General features: G+C 34.1%; 4 protein-coding genes across 6 annotated transcripts; 1 reads left to right on the top strand and 3 right to left on the bottom strand.

Annotated features, from left to right (window-relative positions):
- Nucleotides 1–241: 241 nt before the first annotated feature.
- LOC111794578 (SNF2 domain-containing protein CLASSY 4) lies at nucleotides 242–6341 on the bottom strand. 3 transcript variants are annotated; one of them, XR_015421000.1, is made up of 5 exons: nucleotides 6186–6341; nucleotides 4247–6098; nucleotides 3916–4068; nucleotides 1287–3303; nucleotides 242–794 (listed from the first exon to the last, which is right to left on the bottom strand). XR_015421000.1 is itself a non-coding variant. In XM_023676622.2 (3 exons), the coding sequence occupies exons 1-3, from the start codon at nucleotides 6074–6076 to the stop codon at nucleotides 1408–1410; spliced, it is 3879 nt and encodes a 1292-aa protein (XP_023532390.2). In that variant the 5' UTR covers nucleotides 6077–6341; the 3' UTR covers nucleotides 896–1407. The 3 variants fall into 3 exon arrangements, 1 of the variants encoding a protein (XP_023532390.2); XR_002815116.2 differs by having other exon boundaries at nucleotides 4247–6341; XM_023676622.2 differs by lacking the exon at nucleotides 242–794 and having other exon boundaries at nucleotides 896–3303; nucleotides 4247–6341.
- Nucleotides 6342–11042: 4701 nt separating this feature from the next.
- LOC111794740 (putative serine/threonine-protein kinase PBL19) lies at nucleotides 11043–13848 on the top strand. The gene is made up of 4 exons (XM_023676871.2): nucleotides 11043–11811; nucleotides 11994–12254; nucleotides 12572–12694; nucleotides 13137–13848. The coding sequence occupies exons 1-4, from the start codon at nucleotides 11473–11475 to the stop codon at nucleotides 13506–13508; spliced, it is 1095 nt and encodes a 364-aa protein (XP_023532639.2). The 5' UTR covers nucleotides 11043–11472; the 3' UTR covers nucleotides 13509–13848.
- A 2114-nt stretch (nucleotides 13849–15962) lies between these two features.
- Nucleotides 15963–17382, bottom strand: LOC111796157 (FCS-Like Zinc finger 2). Its single transcript, XM_023678877.2, has 2 exons — nucleotides 16942–17382; nucleotides 15963–16496 (listed from the first exon to the last, which is right to left on the bottom strand). Exons 1-2 carry the CDS (start codon nucleotides 17247–17249, stop codon nucleotides 16307–16309), a joined length of 498 nt encoding a protein of 165 aa, XP_023534645.1. The 5' UTR covers nucleotides 17250–17382; the 3' UTR covers nucleotides 15963–16306.
- A 4180-nt stretch (nucleotides 17383–21562) lies between these two features.
- LOC111786578 (BOI-related E3 ubiquitin-protein ligase 1) lies at nucleotides 21563–23886 on the bottom strand. Its single transcript, XM_087123925.1, has 4 exons — nucleotides 23104–23886; nucleotides 22905–22996; nucleotides 22417–22781; nucleotides 21563–22330 (listed from the first exon to the last, which is right to left on the bottom strand). The coding sequence occupies exons 1-4, from the start codon at nucleotides 23148–23150 to the stop codon at nucleotides 21821–21823; spliced, it is 1014 nt and encodes a 337-aa protein (XP_086980051.1). The 5' UTR covers nucleotides 23151–23886; the 3' UTR covers nucleotides 21563–21820.
- Between the last annotated feature and the right edge of the window lie 2936 nt (nucleotides 23887–26822).

Below are 26822 nucleotides of genomic sequence, written 5' to 3'. Positions count from 1 at the left end.
TATATATATATATTTCTTTTTATATATATATATATTATTACTATTATATATTTTTTTTTTTTGGTAGGTTGACTATTCTTCAACTTTTAGAAGACTAATTAGTTCATTCACAAACAAAATATAAAACTGAATTTTCATTTTCAGTTCAATAGGTGATAACAATTTAATAGATCGATCAAGCTAAACTGTTTGTTTACTATTTTTTCTACAAAATATTAAATAAAGAATTCAAACACTCCCATCCGAACCAACTCAATTTATTATATGAATGAATTGAGATTGCATCCTAATTTACAACGAAAATCTCTAAAAAAAGGGCCAAGTGGAGAATACCATTGAAGAACAGTCTTTCAGCCACTTGTATAATCATCAAAAGGTTGTAGTTACACCATGAATGCCACGAATATCTCTACTTTTATTCAAAGTTAATATCAATATTAAGGGGAAGTAACATATAAAAGAACCTCTGTTAGCATTTCCTTTTCACAGCAGCTTTTTCAGTTAAAACTAACTAAACTTGTGTATTCAATTTCTAACTAAACACTTTTCAAGATTCTGTAGTTTCTTTTGGGTAACTTATCCAAACGAAACTACAGTTCTTCGCTGTACATTGAGAAGTGAGACCAAAAAATTCATATAATATTTAACTGCCTGCTTCAAAAAATTAAGCACTCCATAAAAGACGGGGCAAAAAATGGCGTTACCCCCATCTAATGGATCCATTAAAAAAATAAATACGAGTTAGTAGTGCTTACGACCATTCTGGCGTATCGTCGCAAGAAGGCCACAAAAATCTGCAATATAAACAGGAAGACAGACAGATTTTCAGTGTTGCAGATGGTAGAAACCAAGGCCTAGCCTTGTTTGATAACTATTTAATCTTTTCTTTTGTTCGCCTATGAAAATTTATTTAATATTTTCTTTTGTTCGCCTGTGAAAATTAAGTTCGTAAATACTCAATTTCCTTCAAACTAGTAACTACAACCAGTTAGCCATATTTGATAACCATTTAATTTATTTTTTGTTTGCCTACGAAAATTAGGTTCATAAATACTCAATTTCCTTCAAACTAGTAACTACAACCAGTTAGCCATGTTTGATAACCATTTAATATTTTCTTTTGTTCGCCTACGAAAATTAAGTTCGTAAATACTCAATTTCCTTCAAACTAGTAACTACAACCAGTTAAAACAGGCACAGTGATATATAAACAAAGCTAAAGAGCTCAAAACTAATATAAAAGTAAAAATAGGTAAAATGATTGGTAAATTGAGAGTCGGGATTACCAGTGTCCAAAAGTACCACGGCTCAATAACTGTCTGTCTGCCAAGCTTCCGAAAGGGAATCGAACTTGAAAACAAAGGATGAGAGCATCAGGTTCCAGAGATGGTGATAACATTTTCAGTCCTAGTCTGCCAAGCCAAAATTCCCATTCATGCTGGACTGCTTTGATTGGTACGCTATCCTTTCGAATATATTTTTAAGCTTCTCATGTTGAAGAACTGCTTCCAAAATTCTGTCGTCCAGATCTGTGGATGATACTTTTACTTGATTACTGCTCTGTTCAGGAGAGAAAACTAACTCAGACAACCGATCTTTTTTCATTTGTCGACTGTATTTTTCCTCTTCCCTTGTCCCAGAGGTAATGAGATGATACACATAAACAACTTTTTTCTGCCCAAGTCTAAATGCACGGCATACAGCTTGCCTTTCCACTGAAGGATTCCATACAACATCAAGTAAAACTACCCTTGAAGCCCCAACAAGGTTTATACCTTCTGAGCAAGCCTTTGTTGATGCAAGCAAAACCCGAACCTCACTTGTCGGATCGTTAAATGTATTTATCAATGCTTGTCGCTTCTTTATATCACGCTTTCCATCCATATGAAATACCTCTACCCCTTCATTCCAATTAAAATGAAACTTAAGATTCTCATCTATAAAGGACAATGGTTCAATGTATTGGCTGAAAACCAAAACTTTTTCATTCAAAGCTTCACTCAGACGTATAATTTCCAGGAGAAACTGTATTTTCACTCCTAGTTCAGGATTCAATCTAACCTTCTCTAACATTTCCTTGTCGGTATCAAAATCTTCTTTATCACATTTCAGTTTCAGGGAAGGGTGTACGGATATCAAGGACTCAGCATATTCGACTTCAAAAGAATTGTTCCCTACTATGCTTTCAAGATACCTTTTCTGCAGCTCTGCTGGTCGTAGTATAACTATAGATTTCCTCAACCCCGGAAGCTTCTCTCGTAGAATGTTGCCCCTGTATACATGCACAAACGGACTGATCAAGGCTCTGATTTCTCTCAATTCCGGACTTTCCGGCAAGTTTTCAGAAGTTCTGTCAATGGAACTAATCAAAAGGTCCCATTTTCCTCTTGAGATATGTTTCGGGCGTCCACGCTTCTTATCTGGGCATTCATTACCTCCAGACTTACATACATCTGCAAAGTTTGGCCTCGCCAACCTTAGTGTATTAGAAAACTCAGTAAAATTATTCTGGAATGGTGTTCCGGAGAGAATGATGCGCCTTTCTGTTTTAATTTTAGACAAGGCCATCCAAATAAGACTATCATCGTTGCGTGGTATGTGCCCTTCATCAAAGACAACAAGATCAGGAAGCTCCAAAAGGACATTCCTTACTTTATCACATTTCGAATTCTTCCGAACTCCTGCAAGTCTCTCAAACAATCTGTAACTAACTCCCAAAATGCTTTTCTCCTTTTTCCAGGAAAGAAGTTTTACAAGCCGTACATTCTCCACAGTTTGTCCTGATGGAGAAGCTTGCATCAAGAACTTAAGAGCTGAAAAATTCTCCTTGAGAGTGAAATCTCTCTTGTTCAGGTTATGAAAGGGAATGCCAACCTTCCACTTCAAAAACTCCTCTTCCCAGGTAAGGAGCATGCTGCTAGGTGCAATAATTATAGGCCGGCAAGTTGGATTTAGTTCCATGTATGTCTGAAGAAAAACAATTGTTAGACGAGTTTTTCCTGTTCCAGGAGCATGTGATACAATGCATCCACTCCCCTTGTTTAAGCCGTTTATTTTTCTTAACTCATCAAGATAAATTCCTCCAGCTATATTTTCCCAAATAAATTCAAAGCCTTCACGCTGATGTGGATACATGCTCTCCCTTATACCGGGAATGATATCCCACACTGTACGTCCAACATGATATTGTGAATCAGATATGTCATGGGGGTCACGATCAAATTCCTGTTGAAGGTCATCAAATCTAACATGCTCAAATGAGCCAGATTCCCTCTTCTGCGACTTTCCAGATGGATTTGTACCCTGGAAGACATCAATATGCTTAACTCCTTTAATGTGAAGTCAACAAGCACATACTAACGACAGAACAATACATTATCTCACATCCAAGAATTTATTCAAAAAAACACAAAGATTGAGTTTTTAAAAGAAGAAGAAGACGAAAGATGATGTTTCAATCAGCAATGCAAACTATTTTTCTAACGTAATGAATGCAAGAAGTTTCAAACAAACACATCTAGATGCCACTTGACAAGACAAAATCAGATCCAACACACATCAACATCAAGGAATGAAAAATGGTTGATGCCTACTCATTCAACTATATTTCAATATGAAAGCATTCACAAAGACATTACTTCATCGAATATGCAAGGAAAGCAAATAATAATAATTAAAGTGATATCGCTCGAACCCTCTTAAAAGCCAGTTTTGTAGAATCAAACATAGAAAGCAAATAATAATAGTTACATTAGATTTGCTGTCCAGTCATTTACTGATTACTCATATAAAAGCATAATCTAAAGAAGAAAAAGAAAGTGCAAAAACTCACAAAACAATATACATCGATACACAGAAAAAGAAGATACTTTTCAGAACTACGTACATAAATAAACAGAGAGGTAGACGACTCACAAAAGAAGGTAGAATATCTTTGATTTCCAATTTGACATATGAACAACGTGTGCATCTAAGTCCGATTTGTTCATCAAGTATCAGCTGATGATCCCCACGAAGACAAAGATCCGCTTGGTCAAGCTTTGAAAGAAAGGCATCTTCATTTTCAACCTGCAAATCATTATGAATCACTTACTTCATAATCTGTAACAGAGAATTGGAGAATAGCAGGTTGAAAATCATTAGGAATATCTGTATTGAATAGAACTTGTCAACCTATTTGTGCAACTATATTAATGCTGTAATAACACATAACAAGCTTTAATCCAATGCTACAGAAAGGACCTACTGTATTAGAATCCACCGCACCAATCTCGCTGGATCTGAGAGCAAAGTCAAGCTCAGCCCACAGTTTATCCATTTCTTTTTCTTCCTCTAACCTCTCTGGAAGATGTGGTTCCTCAAATCTAAAATTGAACTTCAAAGGAAGAGGCATCTCAGGACAATGGGAGAGTGGACTTGTACGAGAATCTAAATCATCTGAAGGCAGTTCTTTGTCTGCAACTATGGAATCTACAAGAATATTGAAAACATCAAGATTTTTGCAGGCACTGTGGCCTTTTGTTTTGATAATACTATCAAACTCATGGAAATTCTTTGGGTGAACCTTCTGAAAATCTTCACAGTCTTCACTCCGTTTGTGTTTATCTGTTTCAGGAGAACTTTTACTATCCCAAAGTTTACTACCCCCATGAAAATTCTCGACCTTGTTTGTATGATCATCATTTTTTTCTGATAAGATAACATCATCACTTTGATTGTTGAACTGAGTTCTCTTTTTAATACCACTACTCCAGGCTCTTGGCTTGTAAATTCCATCATCAGCAATACGATCACGATCACGATCACTATCACGACCTCGACCACGACCACGACCACGACCACGACCACGACCACGACCACGATCATGATCATGATCACGATCACAAGCTCGACCACGATCGCTATCGCTGTCACTATCACAAGAATCTCCACTGTCATGCCTTGACGAAGAATGTATTTCTTTCTCATTGCCCTCAAAGTCTGACCCTTCCTCATCAATACAGAGTGGCTGACTGACAGTTCCAAGATCATTATTCATCTTTTTAACCTTCCAAACGTAGCGTGAACGGGTTCTTCGTGCAACACAATTCACCTGCTCACGAACCTTAACATTTCCATTTTTGTAATCAAAGTTATGATCATCCTTGTCAAGATCAGCCAATATGTCCAATCCATAAGCTTTACGTCTCTTTAGTCCACCTTCAATAACTTCTATCCTTTTCCTGCTTTCCTTTCTTTCCTTTCTACTTCCTGCTTCTACACAGTAACTTCCATTATTTTCCTCGTTTTCTGAACTACTAGAGGACTCTGAAATTGACTCTTCTGATTCTTCTAATTCATAATTCTCGTCACTCAATTCATCAGACTCCTCTTCATTTGATGATGCTCCCGATTCAGTGGACTCATCTACAGCATCATCAGGACAACACGCGGGCTCAGTGCTGTACGAGCAACCTCCACTCTCAAAGCAATTAGAATTCAAGCAATTACTTTCTCCCATGCTTTTATTTGGAGATGTCTCTAAAGCACCCTTTCCCTTGCCAGATGAAATCAAGCCACTACTACCATCTTCGTTATCCAAATCAAGGCAAGTGAAATCCCCGCCCTTCGCAGCAGCAGCAGCTGACTTAGAAATCGAACAGTTCGAATTCACAGAATCAAAACCCTCCTCCTCGTCAAGAAAAATCACCTCATTCTCTAAATCGATTACATCAACATTCCCCTTCGTACCAAATCCTTTCACATTCTTCAACCCCGAACTCTCAGAACCTACAAATGTGACCGAATCCCCACCTTCTCTACCAAACATAACAGCATCAATCTCCTCGACGCTCTCCTCCTCGCTATCAACACTTATAGCCACTTTTTCTACCTCCATTCGACGATTAACACTACAATTTTCAGAAGCATTAACCCACTTGCCTCGATCACGAAATCCTCCGCTCGAAAATTGACCTCGAACATTGTCACTAGCGGAATCCCTGCTCTTCTTCCTACGCTTCTTCCTCTGCTCCAAATGCTCCTCTCTAGCCATTGCTCGCCTCAGCCTCGTTCTCTTCGCTACGGAGTCCACCATCTTCACGTAAGCCCCAAATAAACTAAAAAATCACGCAAATAGTTCACAGAAACGGAATGGAATCGGTTGAAACAGGAAATCACAATAAAATCATTAGAACTGTTCATACGAATTGAGCGGGAAGCGTGTGTCTGAATGTGATAGAGAAAGAGAACCGACGAAGAAGCGCGAGACGGGCGCGAAGAGAATTAGTGCATGGTGAGGGAAGACTGCAAGTAGAGGAATCGACGATTTTTTTTTACTTTACAAATTGCGTTACGGTTACCAATTACTACTGATTTAAAGCACCATTTTCATTCTTTTACTATATATTATATATATATATATCATTAAATCCATTAATACTTTTAGTTTTCTTTTTTGGAATTTATTTAGTTTTAATTCCCCTCTTTGCCTCCTTTTTTTTTATTTTATTCTTTTTCCTATTCAAATAACAAAATAAATAAATATTTTTTCCTTTATTTTAATTTTTAAATATTATATTTCTTTTTTTATATTACACAAAATTATATAATATCGTCACATGCCCAAAATGTTCCCTTTGTCGGTTCACAAATCACGTTATTCACGCTCATTGACCGTTTAAGATAAATATAAGGTAACATGGCTGGCCACATTGTCGAATTCGAATCCCATGCACCAATGATATAAAAAAGAGACCGAGATTCAGGGTCAAATTGAGATATTTATTATTTTTTTTATTTTTAAGATAAAGTAAATATTTTTTTTATTCTTATCCAAATTAATTAAAACAAAATTTATTGTTTCTAGTTTTTCAAACTTAAACTTTTTTTTTTTTAAATATATATATATTTTCTAGTTGAAATTTGGAAGTAGTATTTATATAGAAATAATTTTAGAAAATAAAATCAAAATACATTCATTTGTTGGTATAAATTACCAAAAATTCCAAATAAATCCTAACAAACTTTTTTTATTAATTTATATTTGACGTCATGCACTCTGCGTCTCCGATTCTCCTATTTAATATATAATTTCCTGTTTAGAGAAAAAAAAAAGAAGAAGAAAATAAATCTGATAAGATATTTATTTCCGTTTAATAGAATATAGTCTCATAATTGAAGCTTAATTAAAGAAAAAATAGATGCTATTAATAAATAAGTATTGTAATTAAAATTATAATTTGGCATTTTAAGTTTTCCTTATTTTGTTTTATATTTCCTTTTATAATTTTTTAATATTTCCAATCTAGTAACTGGACATATAAGGAACGAGGTCTAGTTCCATTTTAGAAGACGAGATTGGAACCAAGGCTAAGGACAAAAGCTCCACTAATAAGAACCATATCATCAACCAATAAACCCGAAAATAGAAATCGACAAGCTCTCATAAAAATCCAACTAAAGAGCCATTCTTATTCAATTTTTAGGGTATTTTTAAAAAGTCCATTAAAAAAACGTAACAAATAGTGAAATATTTTATCAATATATAAATACGAAGAAAAAAAAAACAAACAAACTTAGCTTAAAGATAATTATAATTAATACATTTGACTTGTCTACTACATATAAAAATAATTATATTAAATTAAAAACATAGCTAAACACATGTGCTAAATTCCCTAGGCATCTTAGTTGCAATGCTATAAAAATTAATCATATAAAAAAGAAAAACTTTGCCATAAACACAATAATTAATATTATTTTATTTCATTAACATCACGTCACGGCACGCTTCATTAAAATTATATACTATAATTTGATTGGAAAATGACGCATTCTCTATCAACTTCCAGAAGTAAATTTATTTTTAGAAGAAATTCAATTATCGTTTCATATTTGTTGACTCAAATACACTGAAAAGTTCCTACACGCAAATGTCATAAATTGTATACTTGACTTCACATGTAGAATAATTTTATTGTTAGACTAAAGTTAAAACAAAATACGACCAAATTTGCTTTAAAGTTGAGCCGTTCAAATCTCTCACTTTATGCGTTGTAGAAACTTCACGGGAGTGTTGCCAATATGTTTTGTTAATTTAACCTAACGTGACTCGATGTCACCAAGATGAGTATAGTTTAATAGATAATATACTAATTATCATTCAAAAAGTCGATGATTCGATCCTTTAACTCTCCAATCACTACTAGAATTTAAATGAATGTCGACCCATTCTTTATTCACAATTTCTATACGACCCAACGAGGTCATCCGGGAATTAAATGTTTTAAAAATATAAACAATAGAAGAAAAAAAACCAGCCAAAGGGTATATTTGGTCAATTTTCACACAAGGGAAGAAATGTTGAGTAAAATGAAATTGGGTGGATGAGTTTTATGATACAACAACAAAGCTGTTCTGTTTGTCGTTGAGAAATTTTGGTCTCTGTTCTGTCTGATACCAGCCCACAGGACAACATTAAATCCTGCAAAACGCCCTTTTTGTTTTGCTCGTCCAATTGACCTCCAGCTGCAATGCCCTCGGGATTAAGGCACAATTTTTTTGCTGGCAGACATTAAATTCATTTCAATAATTTTTATTCACACTTGGCATTCTTGTTGGCACATCGTCCAATGTTTGGCTTTGATATCATTTTTAACGGTTCAAACCCACCATTAGAAAATATTGTCCAATTTAGTTCGTTATATATCACCGTCAGTCTCACGATTTTAAAATGCATCTATTAAGGAGAGATTTTCATACTCTTATAAAAATTATTTTGTTAAAATAGATAGAAACTAACTATCTAATTTGCGAGCGACTTTTCTAACCTAATTTGTAGAAGGCTTATTGTCAACAAATTAGACTTTACATTTTCCAACGTACAAAAGTTGTCAACTGGTCAAACAATTAAGTCCATTATCTCAGGCATATCCATTTAAATTGACCAATGTTTTATTGTTCTAAACATTATTTTACTTTTTTTAATATATATAACATATTAATATTAAAAACTGATATAGTTGAAAAGCAAAACATTTTTTTTCAACACTTTTGTCATTTCTCTAATTTACTAATTTTCAAATTATATCGGATGGGTTCGAAGCAATCAAATTTAAAAGATTATTACGGGTCAAACCCAATAATGATATGAGTTTCATTTCTTTGAATCAAAATGGGGTATTTGTAGAATGTTTTTTATCAAACATTTTCATGTTTCTTTTAAGATAAAGATTCGAACAAATTTTTCCTTTATTTAAGAGCTCAATTTGAAAAGTTAAATCTGAACATGTTGGTTTCGTTTGGCATATTTTTTCTTTATGGTTGAAATTTTACTCCCCGTAGAACAATTTCGTTTAATAAAATTTGAATTCAAAGAATTTTTGAAATGACGCGAAAATATTTTTTAAAATTGATATTTTATCTCAAAGAACTTACCATAGTTCTTTTTAAATAACATCAAATAAATAATAGAATTAAAATTTTATTTTTTAATCTCAAGTAAAAGAAAAATTATATATATATATATATATATATTATATATTTTTTTTAATTTGCATAAAAAAGGAGAAAAAAATTATTTTCAAATACTTAAATCTCACGTTGGTTGGTGATGAGAACAAAGCATTCCTTGTAAGGGTGTAGAAACATCTCTTTAGACGCGTTTTAAAACTTTGAGGGAAAACCTAAGAGCAAAAGTCCAAATAGAACAATATCTGCTCACCAGGGCTTGAGCTGTTACAAATAATATCATTAGCAAGGATGCTAAGCCTCTAATGGGGTGAATTGTGAAATCCCACAAAGACATTTGAGCCTTCAAGAGGATGGATTGTGAGATCCTACATTAGTTGGTGCGGATAACAAAACATTTTTTATAAGGGTATGGAAATCTCTCCGAACAGAGTTTTAAAACTTTGAAAAACCAATAAAAGACAATATATGGAGCTGTTACACTCTTTTTGTTCCACGTGCTTCGAGGCTTATTTAAGAATTTAGGATTTAAGAAGAAATGGTGGCCATATTTTAGAGATTTAAATATAATTTTAAAGATATCGATGTAAGGGCGTAACGATATATCCAATAATTATGAAAGTGATTATTATATTTGATTAGGTATATGCTACATGGATTAACTATATAATAATGCCATGATATGTAAATAAATCTAAAAAAATTAGAAAGATGGTGGCCAACTTCAAGGAATACGTTCAATAATTTAAAAATAGTCTAAGTGATTAGGTGGGTTTTTTATAACTATTTTCCATAAATTAATATATAAAATTTGGAGGAAAATAAGAGGGAGAATATTTCCTTGCACGCAACTAGTTTTCTTTAACGTTTAATTTATATATTTAATTATACTAAATATTCCTTAATCTTGGAATATTTTTCAATTATGTTAGTCAATCTGAACAATAAATTCAAAATTGATTAAAAATAATTTTATAAATATTTTTTTTCGTTAAAATAAGAATGAGAATTGACGCAACAAGAAAAAGTATTTTTAAAAATTATTTGAAATATATTGAATTATATATATTAAGGTTATAAGATTGATATCTTGTCTTTATATTTATATGTATTTATTTTTCTTTTAAGTTTTAACATTAAAAAATAAAATAAAATAAAAAAATTATAACTATTTAATCTCTATATTTAAAATTTATAACGATTCGATTATTGGAGGATAAAAGTCCAACATAGACTAATTTAGGAAATGATCATGAGTTTATAATCAAATAATATTTTTTATATTGGTAGGAGGCATTTTGGAAGAGTAGAAACGAAAGAAAATGGGTTAAATTATTGTTTTTTTTTAAGAAAATAGTTATTATGGTCGAAATCAATGTCTAAATATCTAAATACACAACTAACATGTAATTTAATAACTAATTGTTGATTTTTTAAAAAGGAAAATCAGAGGAAAAGGGACGCATGTGAAAACGGCGACTTTTCGTCAAGGAAGCCGAAGGGAAGCCTGTTTTAACCGCCATGCGTCGCTTGCTTGGTGCATTTGGCCGCTCGAATTCATGGAAACCATACCAAATTCTTGAAAGGTCTTCTTCTTCTTCACATAGTCTTTGTTTCATTTACGTGTACAGTTTTGATTCAGTTCCATAGCTTTGTCTATCTAATGGATCGATCTTTTCTCCCGTTTTGTTCACGACAAATCCTTATTTGATCAAACCCTGTTTTTTTCCATTTCAAGCTCTGCTGTTCCGCATCTGGAATTTCTCTACCTTTTTGAACCGTGTACACGATTGCTTGTCGGTTTCTGATTTTTCTGTATATAGTTTTCTTGGCATCCAAGTTTCTGCTTGGATTTTCCTCGGTTGATTAATTTGTGAACATAATTCTGCTTTGGGATTGTTAATCTCGTAACCAATTTGACTTTGTTGGGCTTTTGGAACTCTGTACTGGGTGCTCTTGTCTGCAACTTTTTGTTTTCCACGAGTGAATTGCGGAGAGTTTCATTTTTCGGGAGTTTTGAGTATGGGTTGTTTCTTCAATTTTAATCGGAAAAAGAAGATCAAAAGAGGAGCAGGACCGACTAAGGAACCGAATCAAAGGAACAAATCGGATCGTGTGATTGATGCATTGGAAACGTTGCCTACGCCCCGGAGCATACCTGAGTTGTACAAAGAGAAGGAGCATAGTCTTAGAGCCTTTACTCTCGAAGAGCTCAAAATCGCGACGAATGGGTTCAGTAGGTCGCTTAGGATTGGAGAAGGTGGCTTTGGGAGTGTATATAAGGGGAAAATAAGGCTGGAAGGTGATCAGGGAGAGGAAACCATAGTTGCTATCAAGAGGCTTAAGCCAAATAGCACACAGGTATCTTCAAATTCTTTGCCGTAGTTAGTCTTTAGTTGCCTAAGGAGCTTAAACAGGGCTGAAGATGATTGATTATTCTATTATTTTCCAATGTTTTTAGTTGCTAGTTAAGGAGCTTAAACAGGGTTGAAGATGATCGATTAGTATTTATTTCATAACGTTATTTTCTTCTTTTGTTCAAGGGTCATAAACAATGGCTTGCAGAAGTTCAATTTCTTGGTGTTGTTAGTCATCCAAACCTGGTAAAACTTTTGGGATACTGTTCAGAAGATGGAGAAAGAGGGATCCAAAGACTGTTAGTGTATGAATTCATGTCTAATGGAAGCCTAGAAGATCATCTCTTTAGCAGGAGTGCGACTCTTTTGACTTGGAAAACTAGGCTACAGATTATCCTTGGTGCAGCTCAAGGATTGGCTTATCTACATGAAGGATTAGAAGTTCAGGTACAATCTGACTTCTACTTGTTTGATTTATTTAGGGACCCCATCATTCTTTTGATGCATTTGAACCATAATTATCACCTGATGTTTGCATCAATCAAGGTTTCATGCTAAGTTCCACATTGTGTTGCCTTTGTATCATTTGGTTTTGCCCTCTTGAAGTGCTAAAGCGCATTTCATTTTGAACAACTAATGTCGAGTTGCATATGCTCTTTCGAGGCATGCATATAGACTGACGTTTATTCAATTTCTTGCTGTATTACATAATTTTCAAAATTTTCCTGGTAAATTGATGTATTTTGCTGCCTCTGCATTGAAAGGTGATATATCGGGACTTCAAATCGTCGAACGTGCTATTGGATGAAGAATTTTCTCCTAAACTTTCGGACTTTGGGCTTGCTAGAGAGGGGCCAACTGGTGATCACACGCATGTGTCCACTGCAGTAAGTTCCCGACTTAACGAGTTCATGTTAGTCTTCAAGAACGGCCATTTTTAGCTTGCTGCAATATGTGGCTAGCTTTCTATTTCATGTTTAAAAATAAAAGCCTCTGTTAACATCTCTAACAAAAGCTTGCAATAATAGTATTCCAAGGAACTAGACACCAGTGATCTTAAAATGCATAATATTTCTCAATGTAGTTTTGACATAGGAATTTTGCTACTTTGCCTTTAAGAATTGGGAAAATTGAAACATGGCCATGGCCATGGCCATGGCCGTGTTTTTGAGTCAAGTTACAGGAACGTGACTCAATAACGCAGGCACAAGACCTTTGAATGCAAACAAAGAATTCTGATTAACTTGGATGAGTTATATGAAAATAAGCATGTATGGTGAAGTTTGATGACTTTGTAAAGCTGATTTTTGCCGGTTGCACAATGATCAGGTGGTTGGGACATACGGATATGCAGCACCCGAATATGTTGTCACAGGACATCTAACAATGCAAAGTGATATATGGAGTTTTGGAGTAGTTCTATATGAGATCCTCACAGGCAGGCGAGTTCTCGAACGAAACCGCCCCACGGTGGAGCAAAAGCTACTCGAATGGGTTAAACAGTTTCCTGCAAACAGCAGAAGGTTCAAGACAATAATGGATCCTCGGCTTCAAAACCAGTATAACCTGGCTGCAGCTCGAAAAGTTGCCAATCTAGCCAATCAATGTCTCAACAAGACTGCAAGAGATCGGCCAACGATGTCGAAAGTCGTCGAAATCCTGAAACAAGCACTAGAAGAGTCCGAGGAGGATCGTGTTTGAGGATTCCTGTTAATCATCTGGGTGTTTACTGCAAAAAAACTGAAATGGTTGAAATGGTTGAAATGGTTGTGAGGTATCACTTTTTTGTATGAAAGCTTAGTGGAGGTGCCTCCCCTTTTGACGTTTGCTCTTCATTCATCATCTTTAAGATTAGAATATGAGTGGGAAGATTAGGCGATTGATTGATTTTGATTGGTTGCTGGTTTGAGATGCAGAGATTTTTTTTTTTTTTTTTTTTTTTTTTTTTTTTTTTTTTAAGTATCAGATTCAAAGTTTCTTGAAGTACAGAATATAAAAAATTTCATTATTTTATGATTTAATTGTCCAGACCCTTTACAAACGCGGTTTAATTTATTTTAATACAAGTGAATGCTAATATAATAATACTTGTTTAAAGCCCAACATTATTGGGCCTAAAGTATTTAAAGCCCAAAACATATTAGAGCCGAACATTAACCTCTTTTCTTCTCACCATCTCATTCGGTGAAAACCTGAGGCATGCATGTGTCCTGAATTGGGCGGAAATTCTCCAGAGATTGAAATGGAGAAATCCTTCACTCTGATTCAGACCATTGCAACTGCTGGAGCTTTCTCTGCGATTTCCTTCTGGTGCGAATTTATTTCTCATTTTCACTTCTTGATCCATTGTGCGTGAATTTGGTCGCGATTTCTTCTGTGAATTTTGTAACTCATTCATCTTCCTTCACTTTTGTTTGGTGTTTTTATGTTTGGAAGAGAGTCTGCTCGAAAAGACTTGGGAGATTTGTTTGAAGATCTACGTCGTGGAATCTCCTACTGCGATTCTTCTTCTGAAACTCCTCATTCTCGACCTGGCACTGTATGTCCTTTCCTTCAATATGTTTTGGTAGTGATTTTGGATGAACTAACGTTCGGAAGCTATTAATCTTACCGTTCTCTTGCTTTTACTGATCGGTGTGATTGTGTGGTAGAAGTTTAGTCTGGACTAATGAGCAACAGATTTTAACATAACGAACAAGGAGATTCGTAGTTTTTAATTAGAGGCGTTTGAAGTATCAATTAACCTAGGTATTTGAAACATCGTTTTTTAGGCATTTGAAAGGAAGAAGTGTTTAGAAAATTTCCTTTGGAAGGTAGATGGAGACCAGTGTTTTTACCATTTGGATGACATCTTCATAGTTGTTTAGACAAATTGGAAGTAATACAGAGAGGCAATGTTCCTCGTCATCTCGGTGGCTTCCTCTTGTTTGTTTTTAGTTCTTCAGTAAATCCTCATTAATCCTCGTAAAGAAAAGAAAGACAACTGAAAACCAATTCAAACCTTGACACTCGTCTCCAGCAGAAAGATTCTGAGACAAGTAAGAGATATAAAAACGATGCTGTAAACAGTGACAAGTATATATCCCTCTTGAACAAAAAGAAAACATGGGATGCGTAATTGAACAAATAGGATATGCCTCCTTAAATTTAAATATAAAGCAAGAACTGACTAAGGCCGAGACTTAGGTGATCAGAATTAGCTACAAATCTCAGTCCAATCCAAAATATAAATCATAATGCAGGAAGTTAAAAAGATGTGAATAATATGAGTATTATGTCGAGGGTTATTGGGAGTGAGTCCCACATTTATTGATTAATTTAGTGGAAGATCATTGGTACGACGCATTTTGGGGAAGCCCAAAGCAAGTCATGAGAGCTTATGCCCAAAGTCGACAATATCAATATCTCATACCATTGTGGAGAATCGTGATTTCTAACATATTATGTCTTGGAATACCTAATTCAATGACTTTAGCGCAATGTTGAGATTTATACTCTATAGTTTTGTAATTATGTTTTAATTTTGATTATTTTATTTGTTATCATCATCTATTATATGTAAAATCTAATATTATTAACGTAATATCGAACAATATATGATTGATACATAGAGTATCATGTTCAATAAATAACCTAAAGAAGTTTATAATATAGAAATAGCGTAGAAGTATATAGATAAAGTTATGTGACTTATTTTGATTTAAATTGCATCCAACTTTTATTCGTCTACGAATAATTGAATCAATGGGAAGCTCACTCAAATAAAATAAATATTTTTTATGTGTGTGAAAGTATAAATTTGAAATTAATAATTGAACCAACAAACTTTTTTTAAATATAATAATAAACGTATTTTTATTCTTCAAAGATATTTCGTTGCTCAGAATTAGAATATCTCGTAATTTGCATCATAGCATTAGTTGTAACTTGCAAGGCATCTAAAAGAAAATGAAAAGAAAAAAAAAGAACAGAGAAAATGAGTCATCCCTTCGAGTCTTCACCATTATTAATATTCCGAAAAAAAAAAAGAAAAAAAAAAAGAAGAATCTTGAATTCAGCAATATTCCAACTTATATTAAAAAAATATCTTATTTATGCTGAATAAAATAAGTAAATGAATAGAAACAAAGTAAATAAAAGAGGAATCCATCGAAATTCTAGTAAAAAGCTAAATTTCTCATTTCATTAGTATTTCTTCACCATCCATTAAAGCTTATAATATAATATACATAAACAAAGCCCCAAAAAGATGCACAGAAGAAAAAAAAACGAAAAGATGAGCAAATCCCAGTAGAAAAATGAACACAAGACTTCCTCACTGATCACCACCACCATCCATAAACATAATTCATTCACAGTTGCATAATTTTTTTTTTACGAGAATCTAAACAAAAACGAACTCTCTGCTCTTCCCGGTTTTCTTTTTCTTCTTTACTCTTCAAATTTTCTCCTCTTTTTCCGGGAATGATTAATACGTATAGGTATGAGTATCTATCGATCTACGCCGCCACCACCGTGCCGACGAGGAAACAGCAGTCGTGGTTGGTGATAGACTTGTCCGTAGAAGTGGATTGATCTAAATTTCTCATGGCTTTTATGGACGATGATAGATTCATCTTATGCTCTTTCGCTTCGTCCATGTCGATTTGCTTCTGTCGACACTCTTCGCTGCAAAATGGAGTGTCTCCTCTGCAGAAGATAATCGTAACAATATCGTCAGAATCAGAATCATGGCCGAGGATAATATTTGTCATCTCTTCGTAATTGAAACGTTCATATTTAAGATCTGATTCGAAAAATTTTCAGAAAAAGACGTTTTCTGATCTTGATATTTTGTTCGTCAAATACCGGAAGGAATTAAAAGATCGATCCTATTTCCACAAGGATCCATCGATATAATTAGTAAAATGCTTATCTGCAAAAACTGAATTCCTCTCTTGATCAGAGAATTAAATGTTTCTCTCGGATTCATCTTTGCTACGGAAAATTAAAACACAAAATGTCGAACACACAACAAATCTAAACCAATAACCAGATGCAAAATCTACAGTTCAGAATCCGAAAACAACTCTAATATAACTCTCATCTTCATCCTTACAGAAATCATAAGAATAAAAGGAAAAGAAAAACTAACCTGTACATGAAAATGTCTTTGTCATCATTAAGCGCCTTCTTGCAGAGAAAACAAGCTTCCAAGAAACGGTAAGGATGATCTTCAAATCTCCCGCGGCAAAACCTCGGAGAAATGCTCGAGCAGGAAATCGAGATGTTTCTGGAACCACCGCAAGGGTGAGCGCCACCATGGCAAATCCTCGGCCGGGGGAAGAAAAGATGAGGATATTGGCTGTACTGGTTTCCAGAAAATCCAGCTTCCACATCCAGAAAAGAATCTGATCCATCGTCCTCAACAAAGAAATACGGCATTCTCACAGAAGCATCCATCGTTCCTCCTTCCCGGACTGTAGAGAGAGAAAGAGAACGTAAAGAGAAGAGAGAGAGAGAGGCAAAAAAAGAGAGGAGAGAGCTGGAGGTTTCAGAGGAGTGGGGTGGGCTTTTATAAAGGAGACGGTAGAGTGAAAAAGAATCCACACCTAAACTAAACATGTGTAATGAGATAGTGGCGTTTGTGTAATTTAGAGGAAAATGAAGGGTTAAACAGTAATGAAGCTATATTTTTGTAGCTACCATGCGTTTGCCCGACCAGCCGGATCATATATTAACTTTTAAGTGGAAGATCTCATGACTTTACTTTGGGCTTCTCAAAAGGCCTAACCCTTCCATCATCCAACAAGGACCATGGCCCTATCCAATTCTACCAGCCTATCTGTCCTCCATCTCACTCACTTTTTATATATAAATACAAATATATCTATATATTTATATATGAAAATAAGGCGAAAAATATTTGAACCTAATTGACACGAACAATTTCTATTCCAGACGTCACAAAAATAAATGAAATTTATTGGTAACACGAACATTGAAATGGACATGCCCCATGAATATCTATAGTCGTGACCTAGTAGAACATTTATATTATATATATTTAAATTTCAGATTCTTCCGGTCGTTTTCCTACCTACCTCACGGCCCGGCCCACTTAGCCAGTTGTGGAAGATGGGCCCACCAAAACGGCCCTTTTGGAGAGTATTATATATTAACATATTTTTTTAAATCTATATTTTATTTTAATTTAATTACGAGGGAGCTGTTTTTCAAGGTTGTTGTCACCTCTGCCCATCAATAACGGGGCAGAAATGACTATAGTTTCCTTTACACGTGTATAAATTAGGGCCAACTTTATGGGGGCGTAGATGAAGACAATATTGCCACGTGTCCCCATCAATGCAGAGTCAAACCTAGCCCTCTCACTCGTTTAATACCAAATCCCAATACGTCGTCGTTTGCTGTTTTCAATTTCCATCCAATTATTTGTTAAAATTTTCCAAAACATACCTTAATTGTTAATTTTATTATACTATAATTTTTTTTAAAAAAAGTCATTTTTATTTAGTAACTATTTTATTTGAAATAAATTTAGTGGTTATTGTTTGATTAATTGTTAATTTTAATTTTGTTATTTTTCAATTAATTATTTCATCTTAATTAATAAATTATTGAACAGTGCAATTAAAACCATAACATTAGTTACATCACCTTAAACACTTAAGGTTTATTTGTTTTTAATTAAATTTTATTTAAAATTAACTAATTTTGATTGATAAATTTATGAAGTGATGTAAATTTTATTATTTTACAAATTTGATATAAATTATAATATATTATATTATATATTTTTTTAATTGAATTAAAATAAAGGGTGTGAATAAAGCGATTCTGACACTTTTTTCCACCTCAGGTGCAGAGAATTTGTCTAAGAGACACGTGGCAACGCCACGTTTGTTTCCTAGTGAACCAGCATGTCCCCTAAATTGAAGGCCACCCTTCCCTTAATTATTTAATATTTTATAAAAGAAAAAAAAATTACAATATGGGGAACTGCTTGTCCTCAAGCAAGGCAGGCGCCAACGGCAAAGTGCCCTAAAAAGAATAATTACAATAATTTAAAAGAAAAAAAAAGGAAAAAGAATAAATTCTCTCGAATAATTAAATATTTTATTCGATGCCACGACCGTCAAGATATAAGTGCCACGTGTTTGTACTTTTAAGACACGTGTGCGGGTGTCAATTGGCTCGCTGCACCAGAAAAGTAAAAGCTCGGGAACTAAAGTTACGAATCCGACTATGGTTTTTTTCGTTATAATATTATTTTTATATTTCTTTACTTTTTAAAAAATAAAAAATTCGTTCCTTTTAGTAAATCTCAAGTTAAATTTTCTACAAATTATTTTTAATTATTTTTTATTTTTTTAATATAAACTTTAGTAACAAATTTCCATTAAAAAATCAATATTAGTTATCAATTAAAAAGAGAAATTTAAGAATTTAAATGTGATATAATAGAAATATTGGAGGCTTTTAAAATGTTGATGGAAATATCGTTTTAAAAACAAAATATTTAAAAGCATTTAAATTAATAAATAACTATAAAACCCTTTACTTCCATGTCATTTCTTATTTATATTTTTATCGACATTTAAAATTATAAAAAACTTAAAATAGTATTTATTTATTTTTTTTCCTACTTTCCATTTTTACTACGGATCTTGTTGACCCTTCTTGGAGAAGGGCCATTGATGGATGGTAAAGATGGAATTACCGTCGTGGGCGGTGCTTTTTTTTTTTTTTTTACCTTAAAGAAGGGTAAATTATTTGGTAAAATTGTCAAAAGTGCTCGGTCATTGATGTGACTGTCCACAGTTATTATTTTAAAAGAAAACAAAAAATTAAAAAAAAAGGTAAATTTGGAAAAAGCCGTTGATGCTGCCTAAGAAAGCCCATCAATTTCACTACCTATACTTAATTTAACCTAATAGCCAAAGAATATAATATATATATATATATATCGAAAAAAAATAATAAAAGAAATGAATATTAGCGTGGCATGAGTTTGATATTAACGTCAAATTAAACATCATTGAACGAAAGACACGTTATTCTAAAGTCAGAGAGTAACACTATCTCAAATAGAGCACCTTCCTTGAGCTATCGTCTGAAATTCTAATGATTTGATAGATAGCAACTTTGATCGGCTATCACTGTGTGATTAATAATTGAGCAAAGTCGAGTAGAGTTACACCGACGTCTTCGAGCTTAATTTCTTACTTTGAGCATTATGTCTATCACTCTATAAGCTAAATTGAGGCACTTACCTTCTCAGTTGTGGTGTGGTAGGTCCCTTGAGAGTAAGTAAAAGTTAGAAGCTAAATTGACGTGCTTGACTAATATGCGTGGATTTTGACATGACATGTTTAACTTTGCTCGTGAGTGATAACGATTGATAAACTTTGAATAATAAGTCCGTTAGTTCAACCTAACTTCAACTTGAAAATTATTTTGATCGAGTATATGTTAAAATGAATTAAATATTATTTTATTTGAATCATAACCATTATAAACACAAGTATTTAGTATTAAAAAAAGCTAACCACTACACTAAAATAAGAATAAAATAAATGTTGGAACATAATGGGATGGGTTTTTGGAATAATTAATTAACACTAATCTTCATTTAATTTGAATAATAATGTGGAGAATCCAACTCCATTATGTATTGATTCGATTCTATGTGGCAAAAACATCAGACTCCAAGTCTATTTAGCCACTACACTACAATAGCTAGCCTTAGCTCAATGATGGCTTAAAAAAAACCCTTTTATTAATTTTTTATTCGCCTAAATTATAAAAAGTAAAATATATTAGGCTTAATGATACCTACAAATGTTAACCGAACCAGTCATTGGGCGATGTGTTAAGGAAGACGTTGGATCCCTAAGCGAGGTGGATTGAGATATCTCACATTAGTTGTAAGGTTGTTGAAACCGCGGTGGGCTTGGATTGGTACAAATGGTATCACACCCACGTATCGAATGGTGCGTGAACGAGGACACTGGCCCCAACAAGAGTGAATTATGATGATCTATAATTGCGACATGTAATGAGTGTTATGCTTGACAACGGTTGTTTCCCATTCATCTAGATCTCAATAATTCATGTATTTATTAAGGGAATCCACATTAAAACTCAATTATAAAGCTAAACCCAAGTAGCCCTAAGGTTTGTCATTATTTCAATTTAATAAGATTTAATTCAATGTTTCCGAGGTGGCACCGTGTAAGCTAATGACTCCATCCCACATTGACGTTATTATATTATATGGTTGCATCATATAAAAATTGGAGCAATCTTATTATATTATATAGTTCCACCATATCAAAAGTTGAAATGATGTTATGCGAACTCTTTATAACATTTGTGATGTCCATCTTCATTATACTATATTTAAATTAAAAAAAAAAAATAACCGTAAGAATAATTTTTTTATAATAAAGTAAGATTTGGACTTAAAGGCATGGGCCCATTTTGTTCAGGCCCATTTCGTTGAAGGCCCATGATGTATCCGGCCCAATACAAGCCCAAACTTTTGTAAACAAATCCCATATAATTATTTATAATTAATTAGTCGCAAATTAAGATGTTTTAATATAATATAAATTAGAAGATATAAATAAACCTTTAACCTAAGATATATAATATGAAAATATTCATTGACGTGGAAGAAGTTTTTTGAATAAATAATTTAGGAGATGAATGAATGAAATTCCATAAAAATTAAAATAAAAAAAAAAAAGGAAAATCCGCAATGTGGCCAATTTACATTACCTCCACGGCCATTCCAAAAAAGAAAAAAGGAAAAAGAAGGAAAAAAAAATAATTTCGGATGGTCTATCAGAATATTTCGAAAAATAATAATGAAAAAAAGGTAATGTAATTCTTTTATTACTTAAATACTTTTTTTAAAATTTTAAGAAAAAAAGAAGGAAAAAAACCGCCAATTGAACTGTCTGGGCCGGTTTATAGGCGTAACCCGCATTGGGCCGTGGGATTGGGCCCTACGAGAGAAAGACCTCTACGCTGGAGCTTCGCTGAATGTGGCACAACGGGCAAGTCTGAGCCACTCGATCACAGTCTGTACAGAGGCAGAGATGACGGCACGGCAAAAGCACCACCGACGCCAAGCGCTTTCTACACTCTCTGCAACTCGGTCCCAAAATAGCGACTCGGTCCGGGTCAATGTGAGCCGACTCGGCATCATCGGCGGTGCCGCCATCTCCTCCGTCGCCTCCGCCTCCACCTCCGCCGCCGCTGGACATCGCTCGTTGTAGTTGTGCCTGCAAAGATACGGCGGTGGCTTCTTGTGCCCTAGCTTTGGCTTGCCAGACTTGTGCCTCGATGCTAAGCTGGGCGGCTCGTGCTTCTAACTCGGCGTTTCGACGAGTTGCCTTTTCCACCTCTGCCTCCCTCTCTCTTAATCTTCTGAATACCGATTTCTCCACCGCATCCAGAAGCGCACGGTAGTGTCTCTGTCTTTTCTCTGCTAATGTGCGCCGGAGTTGCTCTTCCTGTTTTTGAAATGGAAAACGAAACTGATTCAGAAAAAGTTCTCTCGATATGAAATTTGTTTCTGCGTTATGGAGTGAGTTGAGACCTGTGCTTGAAGGAATTGATCTATTTCGTCTTGTTGCCGTTTGAAATTAGAGGCGAAATCGTCTGATAATAGCGAGAAGAAAGCCGATGATGATTGAGGGACGAGATTGTGATTATATTGATGTTGCTGTTGTTGTTGTTGTTGCTGTTGTTGTTGATGTTGCTGTTGCGGCGGTTGATTCAGTTGATGGTCGCCGGAGGACAGGCGGAGGCCAGTGGAGACGACATTGTTTTGGTGGTTGTGGAGTTTGGCGAGGTCAACAAGAAGAGGAGGACGAGGTTGCTGTACCGCAGCGAGATTGATCGGAGCCGCGATGGACGTAATGGCAGTTGAAATTTCTCTTCCTCTTTTGCGAGAATTGTTTCCTGCTTTCATCAGAAACCGGATTGATTGATTTATTGAAAGGTACGAACTCAAATTGATTGAAATACTTCCGGCGTTCTAACAGAAGAATAATTTCAGCCTAAAACAATGTGCAAAAATCTCACCGCCTATACTGTTGTTAAACACCATATGAGTCTGGTCAAGAAAACCTCCTGGTTGTGGCTGTAATGGATAATCATGCCCTTCTTGACCGTTTCTGCAATTAGAAAACCAAAATCCAAAACCCAAGCATGAGGGATTCGAAAAACCTCAAATCAAGAATTGGCATAGAAGAGAAAAACAGAATCATCCGCATATACATACCTGTTTAAGAGCAGAACATTAGAAGGATATTGAGCCTGAACAGCCATAGGGGAGAGAAACAAAGAAGGAATCGATTGATAGAAGAAGGGTATGGAGAAGATGAAGAAGAAAAAAAAGCAAGGGAAGTTAAAAAAAGAAGGTGGTGGTGGTGGTGGTGGTGGGTGTGTTTATGGAGCAACGTGAAGAAGAATTGGAATGAAGGATGGCAATAATAAAAGGAAGCATAAGGTAAGCATGAAAGACAAGGAAGATGCTGTTCTTCCCACCCTCTCAAGTCTTAGGAGTAGACGGAGTGTTGAATAGGAGAGAGAGAGAGAGAGAGAGAGAGAGAGAGAGAGAGAGAATGGAGTTCGTAGGGGAAATGAATTTATGTCTGGTAAGAGGGCACCACCAGTTTCACCTTCACCACCACCATTCCTCCCCTTCTCCTCACCATCTTTCCCTTTTCCTTTTCTTCCTTTCTTTGTTTTATAATGCTTTTGTTTCCCAATCTCTTATCTATGTCTAATCTTTCTTCATTGTTTGGGTAATTCAAAATCTCTCTGCCTCTCTCCTCTGTTATAAATAAAAAAATAAAAAAAAAATAAAAAAGTAAATGAAGGGAGAGAGAGAGAGAGAGAGAGAGAGAGATGCGATTGAAACGAATGAGTCCAAGAGGGAGAGAGAGGGCGCCCTGTTGTTGGCCTTATTATTCTGCTCCTCCTCCTTTTTTTTGCTTCCCTCTCCTTCTCTTCCTCTCTTCTCGTGGGGTTGGAATCGGTGCTGGCTTTTCTCCAGGATCACTCTCTTTCATCTTTGAAAAAATCCCTTCTTTTTTATTTTATTTTATTTTTCCTTTCTTAATTTCCCCAACTGATTTTCATCTTTATTTTTCTCCCTATTTTTCCTCCCTAAAATCCATGGATTATCAACAAGTAATTCCAAAAATAAAGTGGTTGATGGGCGTGCAGCTCTGCTTCTGTACCCATCTCCACGTCTTGTGTTGGAGTTGTTCGCAAATGGCCCATACCTTCTCTCTCTCTCTCCCCCCCCCCCCCCCCCCCCCCCCTCTCCCTCTCGTGGGACAATGGCTTCGCTAACTGTGCCAACCATCAACTCTAATTTTTCCTTCTTTTTTTACTTCAGAAATTACCATTTATTCTTATTATATTATATGAATTAAATGAACATTTACTGTTACGAAATTGTGAAGACCGTAAAATTAACGCACTATTTATGGGATTTTATAGTTAATTTATTTTCCTTTCCAAGCTATAAAGTAAAACAGATAGGTGTGTTCGATTAGGATTTCTTGTCTATGATTGTGACTGAAATAAAATAAATTTCAACAACCTACCTTCATCGTCATCCTCTAAAATAAGAAACAAAATGCAACAAAATTTGAATTTTTCTCACTTCACCTTCAATTTAGCATATACATTTTCTTCTCTTCTAAGCATTACCTAATTATATTATCAAATATTTATTGGGTATAGTTTTAAATACCTTTCTCTAAATAATTATCCATAATTTTAAGTTTAGAGTCTTTTTATCATAGCTGGTTAAAACATAGAAAAAACCCAGTTGGGAGTTTCAAACCTAACTTGAATCGACGAAAAAAGAGGGACTAAAAAAATAAATAATAAGGAAAAGAAGGGCGAAAAAGAAAAGAAAGAGTAGTGAAAAAACAAGTGCTTAGAAATGGGCATCAAGCATTTTTGTCTTTGGTTAGACCCCACAAAAATGGCTGTTTCTTGGTCTCATTAAATTTGCTTTAAGACAGCCTTTCCTTTTCACTCTATTCTCTATGAGTTGTAATAATGCCTTTGCTTCATATTTTGTATTGTCTTTCTTAAATGGTTGAACATAGAATGAGAGAGCCTTCTTTGTTTGCTTCTCCCTTTACTTTCCCCCCCTTCCTTACCCATAAATTATAACACTTTCTCTCTCTATATGTATGTATATATATATATATATATATATATATATATATATATATATATATATATTCTTCTTCCATCATACTCTAAATCAATCCTACATTATTCTCTTCTTACTATTCCCTTAAAGCCAAATATTCCGTCCATATCCCCTCCCGAAACTTCTTCTCGACCGTTTATACTCTATTACGTTTCGATTTCTGTCTCTACTTTATGCTTTCTACTTTTAAATCTTCTCGACATTTTCTTTTTTAAATTTCGTTTTCTAACAATACCCAATTCATATATGAACTTAATTCAACATCCACTTAAGAATATATGACGCCTTTCATTATAGTCTTTGATAAAACAAACCGTAATTCATATAAATTATAGGGACTAAATTTTAATTAAGGAATAATAAGGGTGTTTGGAAAAAAAAAAAAAAAAACTAGTGGGAAACAAACATCTGAAATTGTCAGAATATTATTTATGTGTGCAGGCTATAATCTTGCTTTTCTCTCCCTTAATCCGGTTTTTAAATCCATTAATTATTTATGTATATTTGACCAAATGGTGTCTATAATTTTAAATATGGTCCACATTTTCAATGCATTATTGAGAATCTATTGAAACCCACACACCCTTTCAATCACTATTCATATTATATATTTTAAAAAATAAAAAATAAATAATTTCTATATTAAAAAATATATAATTTTACTTTTAGTGCAAGAGATGCTAATCCGCTAATTAAGCATCTTAATTAGTCTTTATAGCCAAATATATCAAAAAGTTAGGGGAGAATAATGGGTGCAACAAATTAAACAAAAAAATATATTTTTTTTTAGATAAAACAAAATTATATTAAATATATATATATATATATATATATAAAAGATGCATTAATTGACTAAAATAAAGCCCAACTTTAATATGTTATGTATTTATAAATGGTGGATTTTAATTAGCTCGTAATGCAACACCTTTTTTTGGGTCAAAAATTACCTTTTTTTCTTCTTTTTTGTTCCTGTGCCAAAAATATAGGTCCCATTAATTTCAGATATTAACCAAATCCCCCCCTGCCATGCTGTGATTCTTCCAAACAATGCCTTTGTGAGTGGGTCACAAATGCAAATATAATAAATATTTGGGGTGTGAATAAATATGCAGGATTAATGGGACAGAGTGGATTAACATGTTGATTAATGCTAAACGGCACTCATTCAATATATACACGTAGAATCACCCAAGCACCTTTGACCTAATCTATACATACACATTGCCCAATGTGATTTTTTTTTTTTTTTTTTTTTTACCTTATTAAAATTATTAAAAATTTACTAAATAAATTTTAAGGGTTAAAACTCACAATTGGTAAAAATAAAAATAATGTAGTCCAAAAGAAAGAGCCAAAAATTGGATCTGAAAATTAAACTCACATGATTCAAAGCATTAAAAGACACATGGAAATGGAATATCATTGAAAACAAGAAAGTTTTAATTTGTTTATTTATTTTATTTTTTTGAGAAATGAAGCATTGTATGTAAGGAGGTTGGGATGTATTTATGACGTGTCAGAACAAAGGAGCCACACTCCTGTTGGTGGTTTCTGATGGTGAATTTCTTTTTTCTTTTTTTCATTTGCAATAATAATATTATTATTATTTTTTTTTTTTTTAAAAAAAAAAAGGTAACATTAAAGTGTGGGTGTAGTGTTGTTTTGGTATTTGGTTCTGAAATAACAATCAAAGCTCTCTAACCTATTCACTGTGGGCCACACTCCCTCGTCCCAAACTCACCCTGGGCCCCACCTCCCAC

This window comes from Cucurbita pepo, chromosome 5 (genome assembly GCF_057944985.1).
Source record: "Cucurbita pepo subsp. pepo isolate OVF chromosome 5, ASM5794498v1, whole genome shotgun sequence".
NCBI lineage: Eukaryota > Viridiplantae > Streptophyta > Magnoliopsida > Cucurbitales > Cucurbitaceae > Cucurbita > Cucurbita pepo.
The sequence above is the reverse complement of the archived record's forward strand: the minus strand, read 5'-3'. Positions and strand labels throughout refer to the sequence as shown.